Below are 9,949 nucleotides of genomic sequence, written 5' to 3'. Positions count from 1 at the left end.
TACTTGTATACTTCATAGCAAGCGAGCAATGTAGACAATGTTTACTCTTCTCTCTAGCTCTCTATTATTTAAAAAAATATGGCTTAGCCAATATGGCTGCCGACCGACGCAATAAATAATTGTGGTGGTGTGAAAATCTGACTCACATTTGTTCATAATAAAGAGAATTTCGAGAATTTTCGGGGTTGCCGTAATATTTCGCAAAGAGCTCTTCGTTTTTTCCTTCCCATATATATATAATTTTTTATTTTCAATATTCTATTCTTTGCAAAGCTTAATTGGTAATAATCGAAGAAAATTCTTAAGCATATCCCTAATTTTTTGTGAACAGCATTGTATTTGCTAAACTAAAGTAGTGAAGTCTAGATGGATCTGTTGAAATTGAAGAATTTTAGTTGAAATTTACAACTCTATTTTTCAACAATGGTCAATATTACCATCGAAATTTACAACTGACTTTATTTCAGCAATAAGTTTAGATTTTTCATAATAACTTTGGCAATATCAATAAAAATTTCAAAGCTACAGATAAATTTTTTTTAATTTGATAGTAAAGTGTCTTGGTAACCCTGTGGCATTAATTTGCAAATAGATTAATTAGTTTTAAACAAAATAAATACGAGACAGCTGACGCAACCAAAAAACCAAATAGCTTTATTTTATGATCAAATTTGACATGAGCAAAAAAATTCAGTAATTTTGTTTACCGCACACTTATTTGGCTATACTACTATATTACGTATTTAGAAAAAGATTATCAAAAATTGTTTGTTATGAAAATGCACGCCGCCATAGTTAGCGACATGTTGGATAGATAGCAGAAGAGAGCAAATAACTTAGCCATTACATGCATATTCTCTGAGAGTGAAAGAAAGAGGGAAAATGTTGTGCAGTGTGAGTTTTTACTTAAAAGTATTTAACACCACACCATTATCCGACAATTTTCAGTATTTCAATACATAACGTGCCAATAGTCGAGTGTAATTTATTAGTAGAAAGCGGGCTGTAGTAAACGAAAAAGTAATCTTTTTTGTTTTATAGAATCAAAAATTTCAACGACTGTGTGTTCTAGTCGTCATAAAAGCAAAAAATTTCCATTTATAATACGGTCGCCTTCTATGCCAGTGCGTATAAAGGTTTTGACAACTTTAATCAATAACAATAAATAATAAATATTAAATAATATCAAAGCAATTTTTCCAACTTTCAAGAAAGCAAAATTTTTAGTAACATTTCTTTGACTACTGGAATTTAGCAAAAATTAATTTTCATTTTGTGCATTTAGCAAAGTGACGCATAAAAGACAACCGAAAGATTGATTTTTTCTTTAAAAACTTGAAAAGACATACATATATATAACATTTCTGTGATTTCTTGTGAGAAAAACTAGCAGAAAAAAATCAAAACAAAATGATGAAATTAATTGTGACCTTATGTATTTTGGCCGTAGGATCGCAAATAGTTCATGGAGAAATGAAATGTAAGTAATAAACGGTTAAATATTTTTTTAAATTGTCTTTATTTTATGTGTACAGGAAAAAATATTCATATGCGCAGTTTTTATTGATTTTCAACTTTGTTTTTAATAGAAGAAAAAAGAAAGGCAGTCAGTGTTCTCTTTAATTCTTATCTAACAGTATTGTAAAGTTTTAACAGTAGCTTTTTAACAGTTAACTGTTTATGAGAATGTTATTTCTTTTTTCCTTACTTCAGGTCATTTGAGATTTTGTTGTAAAAAAAAAAAAAAAAAATTCTAATTACATATGACAATCATCGAAAGTGATTTATCGTTCAAAGCAGGCGGAAGTCGATTTTAATTTCTGTAATATGTAACTTTTTAATCTTTTCATTATTGATTTACATAAACAGCAAACACGGAAAGCTCCTACTGATATTGAATTTCCTACTAGAAAAGGTTTTCTTACTTTCCTTTTTATCATCAAAGAACCCATCTTTTCATTAAGCCTACAAAATTTATTAAACAACAAATTCGACAATGGCTCATAAACATTTCAAGAAGTAAGTCAAGTCAAGAAAGCCTTTCTTAATGAGGTGTTGTATTTTATATATTATATAATTATATATTGCTACTATGAAGAGAATGGACATAGCGAATTTTTACATGTTGGGCTTCCTATTGAACTTGTTAGGAATGTTTTTGCCGTTTTCTTCCGTTGTTTATTTTACTTTGTTTTTGTGTTTTTGCATTGTTTCGACTTTGAAATTTCAGAAGGTCTCTAACAACGATAATAAAGGCAGTAAAACGGTAGTTGTTTAAATCATTTTAGGTAAAGTTTACTCTTGAAGTTATTTACTCTTCTTAAGAGTACATTTTTTATTTGTAGTTTTCACTTTAAATAGGCACATATTATGCTGAGAGATAAACAATATTCTCTTTTGCACACGACAAAAGTAAATTTTGTAAAAATGATTGATTGAGTGAGTAAGTGTATACTTAAGCAACATCGATCTGAGAATATGTAAAGGCAAGAGAGAAAAAATTGTATTGATAAAGTTTTGCACACGATACTCTGAGCAAAATTCTCCGTAAGTGAATATATAGCGATAATTAAAGACAATAGAGCAGAAGAAAATGTGCCTGCATTTGTATTTCTTTTATCACATAGGAACTCTTATAGGAATTTACCATGTGATGAAATAGGGGACTTTTTCAACCTTTGTACTTTTTTCAAGTTGGCTTATCGTAAACAATCAGTAATCAGCTAATCAATATATATATATATGTGTATATATATAAAATTTAATTATTTTCTTTCTCTCTTCTTTTTAAAGGTTCTATTGGCAATCCAGATTTGCCTACAGAGTGGATTGACCTACGAGGTGATTGTTTGAAGGCTATGCGCGATCAAATACAGAAAGAGATCGATGCTTCTTACACTTATTTGGCCATGGGCGCCCATTTTGCACGCGATACAATCAATCGCCCTGGTTTTGCTGAACACTTTTTCAAGGCAGCGAAAGAAGAACGTGAACATGGCGCCAAGTTGATTGAATACCTTTCAATGCGTGGCCAATTGACCGATGATGTGACTGATTTAATAACAGTTCCCGTAAGTTTACTTCAGATAATCACTTACTAAGTACATTGCCTCCTTATTTTACATATTTTTGCGTTTAGACTGTCTCTAAACACGAATGGTCCAGTGGTACTGAAGCTCTTGAAGATGCATTACGCTTGGAAACCGATGTGACAAAATCCATACGTAAACTTATACAGACTTGCGAGCGAAAGCATAATTATTATCATTTGGTTGATTGGTTGACTGGCGTTTATTTGGAGGAGCAATTGCATGGTCAACGTGATTTGGCCGGAAAAATAAGCACACTTAAGAAAATGATGAACAATCATGGCGGTTTGGGTGAATTCTTATTCGATAAAGAATTGTAAACTTTTTGTCCATCCACCATTCTATTTATACTAAAGGAACTTACTCACTTCTCTGTTAATAATTGGTTATATATATATAAATATTTACAAATTATATGCACAAGAATTTCTTCAAACTGTGCTTTTGTTATCGGACAAAATGTAAAAGAAATGATTTATCTTTTGGAAGATGCTTAAGTAACATTAAGTATTGCTTATTAATTACATAGATTTACTTTACTTTATTTTGCTTTAATAAATTTCGTACTATTTTTTTTTTTTTCATTTGACAATTCGTTTCTTTTATAAAATCTGTTTATACGACACAGAAGAATTACTCCTTTCCTTGGTCTGTGTATATGCAAGCAAATGTATACTCATGCGTGCTTTCTTTTGTGTCATCATCATTTAATCATTGTTCTAGTTGTGATCATTACTTTATTTTTATAACGCTTAAGTTTTGTGTTTTATTGCTAAATATAGAAAGTGCTAAGCAAATCATAAATTTGTATAAAACTTAGAAAGGGTAACTTTAAAATTTAAGGATTGCAGAAAACTAGTTTGAAAAATGCTTTATTTGTCAATTAAATTTTCACAAATGTAATCAAACGAAATGAATTAATAAATGCTAGAAAGGCGATTTTAAAATGATTTTCTATTTTTTGGGAATGAACACGAGACCAAGTTATTATTATTCTTGATATGAGCGATGAATGAATCGGTATCGTGGGTTTCATTACTTCACCTTTGAAACGGGGCGTAGTGAATATACAAGCTGAGGCAATGTCATATCTTTCAAAAGGTCTACTATGCGAAGAAAATATATCTCAAAAGATGCTGTATTTTTAATGGCCCATGATATTCATCTATGAAATTTCATTGCAATCTATTAATATGTTCAAAGAAATGTTTTTGCAGTGTAGGACGAACTCCATAGTGATGGCCTTTTAAACTTGCCAGTAATTTACTTTAGATGCTACACTAACCCGTCAAGTGATTGGTATATACAGTTATTTCGCATATAGTAAGCAATTTATAGTAAACAATAAGTCGGTCAAATTTATTTCTTCAACTAGTGCCCTATTGACAATGATAAACAAAAAAAACAAAAAAAAAAAGTTGAGGAAAATATGTCAAAAACCTTCGGTATCCTTGGGTAGCGTGTAGTTTTTATGTACAGCTGCATCAAGGTCAAATGTGCTGTAGAAGTAAAATTAATTCCTTCAGGGGACTTTCTCAGTATTCCCTCTAGCTTGGTCTGAAGCTAATCGCGACTCGTCGTTCTTTAACCGTACTGCTCGTCTTAGAAACAATCTAACAGCAGTAGCCTTTGCCGTCGTGTCTGATGTGTCAATTTTCAAGACGAACGTTTACAAACACTATTCCCGCTGTTCACTCCAGTATTTCTTTTCCTAATCACCATTTTCCATATATTAGGGACATTCCCTGAGTGACAAATAGGAATCTGTGCAAAGGCCTTAATAAAGACCTTACGTCATCGACCGGTGCACCGATATATTGCAGCTTTTGTTGCCTTCGATTTTATTACATTCAGCAACAAGGGATGGAAATACATTGGTTTGTCCGTGTGTTTGTACCATTCAGTGGCCTTTTGAGATACATGCATGTACTTGAGTAAGGTAGGGCTACAAATCGGTCTAACCGTTAGTTGCGTTGCAGAAAATGTGACGTGAAATTACCCACGTCCACCAAGCTCCAAGAGAGCCTACGAATATCTGCTTGCCTTTATGACAGTTCTTATGTTTGTATAAGTGTTGGTTTAGCAATATTTATGTCCCCTTTTCATCTTTGCTCAGTTATTTGAATTCATAGCCTTTTTTTAACTTTCCTTATGTGCACATCATGTTTGCTTGCCCATGCCATGCGATGGATAAGCAAATGTATAAATTAAAATAATTCTTGTTAAATGACAAACTACCCTGCCGTTAAGGAATGTAACAACAACATGCAAATCTTTGTTTATAGACCATTAAAGGATTTAACTCTTCTTGTTAACTCTGGTCACGTGTATGGGTGTCTTTTTGTATAACATCGTAAATCTTTTACAATTTCAGCCATAACTCAATACGTGTTATCATTTTTTGATATATCGCTCATATGAAAGAGTGCGTACAAATGTGCAAATATCTTTGAATAAATATTAACATTTCAGACTAACATTTTCTTCTACCCATGTGTAAAAGCTATAAAAGAAACAATGTTTGCCGCCAGGCCAATCGTTAATATTCCCCACATCAAAGCTGTACCTAAAAATTGCAAGGTTTTTTTTACTAGTTCTGGGAGAAGGCAGCATTCGACCCATCAGGACTTTGTTTTACAGAGAACACCTAAGTGACTTTCGAAGTTATTTACAGAGAAAGTTTTCTATCAATATTTCTGATATATTTCTTTGTCATCTAAGGACACCTACGTTGTATACGAAAAGATGGACAAAAACCGGCTTAGAGTAAGAATAAGCCGCTCAAGAATAAATATGCATTATACCTTGTCTAACGCCTACATCAGGTGGCTCTATACGAAGGATATCGTGTCGCTCGTGGGCTCGACATTCTACAATGATAAGTTGGCCTTGATGTGGTTAGTAATTTTAAATATTATTAACAATATTTCGTTAGCGGTCCTTTTACTGGGTGCCCATGACTTGTCAGCTTGCCACTGATCCCTTAATATTCTCTTCGATAATGCCAATGCTGGGCTCGTATTATGTTTTTGGGTTAAAATGTTTATGTGTGGATCTCCGTTTAACTTACAAGTACTCGAACTGGTTATGCAACTCCGTTTAATTCAATGCCATGCGATGAAAACCAAAAAACTATTTTACATACAAAATGATTACTGAAATGATGATACGGAATATGTAACGAAGGTGGATTAATAATTTAGGTTTGACAAGTGTATTAAACAAACATCAATTTTCGTAAGTGTAAGTGAAGGAAGCCAGCTCTTTGAATAACGATTCATTCCTCGCCAAAGAAGATGAACTTTATGCAAAGTAAAATTGAGTTTCAATTTCGAAACTCTCGTTAGGATTCGTTAATGCCCTACAAATTGTTACTTTCAGTCAGTTTTTGCTGTGCTCCTTCTCCTTCTTAGCTACTAATAAAGTTTTTTTTCTCAAAGTTCTTCTGTTGACAGTTCAAGCAAGTACAATTTTATGTTGTCACTATTGCTTAAATCCGTAGCAGCTCAAATTCAAGCGTATGCGTGAACAAATAAATAAATAATAATACATTTTTTTGTATATTAAATTTTCCTAAGAATTACAGCAGTATTTTTATTTTTATTTTTTTTTTTTTTTATATTAAGCAATGTTAAAGAGAAGAGAAGCAGAAGTACAGTCTCATTGTTTAACCATGTCTAATGCAATTCGGATGTTTAAGCTAATGAAATAAAATATGAACACTGATACTGATGTATTCGATTCTAAGAGTAATTGTTTCATCTCTTTTTTTTTTTAGTCGCAATTCATTTAGAAAATAAAGCGTGTATAACAAGACAATGAAAGTTTTTTCTGCAAGTGAAAAAGAAAGTAGCGATAGTAAGCATATACACGCAAAGCTTGGCGGTTTTCACTTTTAAGTAAACATGCGACGAGTACTTCTACTTGAAGTAGAAGCAGTCGTTAAGGGCTTGTTACACTTTTACACAAAGGTATGTATCCTTGTTTGATTATGCGATTGGAATAAACTCTGATATATACGTATTCTTTAGAAAGAACAAAATTGCACTTGAAAGGATTTTAAAAGCAATACCACAACTATGCTGTTGCTCTGCTAAGGAATTAAGTAAAAATATATGAAGCTACAAGCAGTTAGAGCGACTCGTCGATACCCACCAGGTAATTGGGAAGACACGTAAATTCAGGCAGAGTTAAGAACCCAAGGGTCAAAGTTCCATTTAGAATTTTTTCAGTTGAAGAACATGACTAACTCAGCTCTAAATCTTTAGATGATTAAGAAACACCGATTAATTGGATAATACCGATGGACAGTTCGAATATTTGATGATCTGATAACTGACGGTATATATGGCGAGCGTAAAAATTGCAAACCATTTGCATGTGTCCAAGTGGACTAATGGTCAACATTTTTCCACTCAGTTTTTAAATAAGAGACTCGCACACTTTTGTATCAATTTTAATTTTTTGCCTATTGAGGACGTTTCTCTAGGCTGATAAAGTAAAGTCTGGAATTAGATCCTTTTTGACAGGAATATGAGTATTCCAGCAGCAGGCCACACGGACATAAGGACGCATCAGTAGATAGGATTAATTCAACTTAAAATGATATGTGTACTCAGATATAATTTGTAGGATTTCTAAGTTGCATTTCAGCCTGTTGTTACAAACTTAAATACAAAACCAAGTGAACTTTCATTATTTGTTGATAAGTGTGAAAATGAGACTTCGAGGACGATATATAGAAATCAGTAGAGAAAATAGCAATAACAGCACAACTCAATTGTGACTATATGCCAACTGTGTGTACGAGTGTTTATTCGTCTATTGCACATTTGCAAGAGAGCAATGTTTACAGAAACCTCAACTCTGACGGATTAGTTCTTCTTTTTCTATCATAGGTTTTTTTTTTTTTTTGTTTAAACCTATGACCATGAAATGAGTTATGTTAATTTCCTCAAACGGTTTACAATATATGTAGAAATACATATATATATATATATATATATGCTTATATTGAAACTACCGCATATATCGATCTTATTTGAATGTTGTCAGTATGTATGTGTTAGAGAATTATTTATTGGAAAGAAATTCAATTTTAAAACGATACTAATAGGATGTTAAGCTCGTTTGAGATTACAGAAAATTGTTCGATTGGTAACGAATAGTGTTGGGTATACAACATTTCGCGAAATAATCTGTCGTGTTTGTTTTGCTGTCTTCTTTTATTTTGAATTTCTCAAAAACAAGAAATAAAATACATGATAAGATGTTATGTTTCCAAAGCAGACATGTCTGCGTAAAAGATAACTTAACGCACGCCTTAAAGAAATGAGTAAGGAAAAAAATAAAAATAAAAATAAAAAAAGTCACAAAACCTACAAGTACGTACTCCCATACCTTGTAGAGATAGATTTTCTTCTCTTCACTTCCTCCGCATTGTAGTTGAAGAAAAGCGAAAAGTGCAGCAACGAGAAAGATTCACAAAATTTATATATTGTCAGACATTCTTGTTACTTTTTTTTTTTTTTTTTTACTTCTTTTGTGAATTTTTTGTATTGTGCTTAAAACCGCATCTCACGTCGAGTTAATGCGGCCGGAGGTTATGTGTTCAAAAGTGCGAAGTTCACCGGAATAAAGAAATCCAAACACACTTAACAAGATTGCTTGGGTACATGACTATGCCGACAGACAGATAGGCAGACGGACGAACAGGCAAAAATCCATGTAGAAGTGGATGAGTTTTCCACTTTTGTTTACAGCCAAACACCATAGCATCAACGTACACAAACTATAAGCGCATTTTTTTTTTGTTATATAAAAACGTTGCAGCTGCTCTTGTGTGTTTAACCATTAAACAACAACTCCTTTACAGTAAGAGGGAAAATTGTTAACGTGGTCAGCATTTAAAAATTTTTGCAAAGATATTTTAATTTGTTGATGCTGCTACGAAATGCTTTAAAGAAAAAAACTTTTTAATTTAATTTAAGATCGACGAAGACACAGTAATTAATTCATTTATGCATTTATATGCAATAATTAAGTGAACAAAGATCGAAAAGAAAAACCTTCATAATCAAGGGTGTGAAGATAAATTCGAACTTAACTAGTACAGACACGTACCATTTCTGTTAACATACCTCTATTAACGACTTAACCGAGCTTATGTTAAATAATTACAATTGAGATATAGTTGGTTTGAAAGCCTAGTCCGTCCATATTAAACAAAAGAAAATATTTTTGTGGACATTTCCTGAATCCATATAAAACTACCATTCAAACAAACTAAACAAATTCAAATTCTGCTTATGGGAACTATTTTTAACGGTATTTGAAATTTTGTACTACAGTATAGTGTATTTTGTACTAGAAATAATTGTACTACAGTATAGTGTATTTTGTACTGAAAATCATTGTATAGTGTACTTTGTACTGAAAATCAATGTACTACGGTATAGTGTATTTTGTACTGAAAATCATCGTACTACTGTATAGTGTATTTTGTACTGAAAATTTTTGTGCTACAGTATAGTGTATTTTGTACTGAAAATCATTGTACTACAGTACAAAAATTTTATAATATTAATATTGTGCATTTTGCACTGAAAATTTTTGTACTGTAGTGTATTTTGTACTGAAAATCATTGTACTACAGTATAGTGAAATTTGTACTGAAAATCATTGTACTGCAGTACAAAACTTTGTACAGCGGTATAGTGTATTTTGTACTGAAAATCATTGTACTACAGTATAGTGAAATTTGTACTGAAAATCATTGTACTGCAGTACAAAATTTTTGTACAGAAAATCAAGAATTTTTGTACTACAGTATAGTGTATTTTGTACTGAAAATTTTTGTA

At 31.9% G+C, this 9,949-nt stretch overlaps 1 protein-coding gene across 2 annotated transcripts; it reads left to right on the top strand.

Moving 5' to 3' along the window:
* Window positions 1–996: 996 nt before the first annotated feature.
* Window positions 997–3,681, top strand: LOC119634325 (ferritin subunit). Of its 2 annotated transcripts, none has more exons than XM_038028401.1 (4): window positions 997–1,020; window positions 1,286–1,480; window positions 2,794–3,071; window positions 3,140–3,681. In XM_038028401.1, exons 2-4 carry the CDS (start codon window positions 1,411–1,413, stop codon window positions 3,407–3,409), a joined length of 618 nt encoding a protein of 205 aa, XP_037884329.1. In that variant the 5' UTR covers window positions 997–1,020; window positions 1,286–1,410; the 3' UTR covers window positions 3,410–3,681. The 2 variants fall into 2 exon arrangements, with proteins under 2 accessions (XP_037884329.1, XP_037884328.1); XM_038028400.1 differs by lacking the exon at window positions 997–1,020 and adding an exon at window positions 1,041–1,124.
* The last annotated feature ends 6,268 nt before the right edge of the window (window positions 3,682–9,949 follow it).

Source organism: Glossina fuscipes, unplaced genomic scaffold, assembly GCF_014805625.2.
Source record: "Glossina fuscipes isolate IAEA_lab_2018 unplaced genomic scaffold, Yale_Gfus_2 3, whole genome shotgun sequence".
Taxonomy (NCBI): Eukaryota; Metazoa; Arthropoda; class Insecta; order Diptera; family Glossinidae; genus Glossina; species Glossina fuscipes.
Note: the sequence above shows the minus strand (reverse complement) of the source record. Positions and strands in the feature narration are given on the sequence as shown.

What these genes read in the sequence shown, in the direction of transcription:
- LOC119634325 (XM_038028401.1), top strand. Translation starts at nt 1,411, where the DNA reads ATGATGAAATTAATTGTGACCTTATGTATTTTGGCCGTAGGATCGCAA. An exon ending in AGTTCATGGAGAAATGAAAT is followed by an intron (nt 1,481 to 2,793) that starts GTAAGTAATAAA and finishes TTCTTTTTAAAG; the next exon opens with GTTCTATTGGCAATCCAGAT. An exon ending in CTGATTTAATAACAGTTCCC is followed by an intron (nt 3,072 to 3,139) that starts GTAAGTTTACTT and finishes TTTTGCGTTTAG; the next exon opens with ACTGTCTCTAAACACGAATG.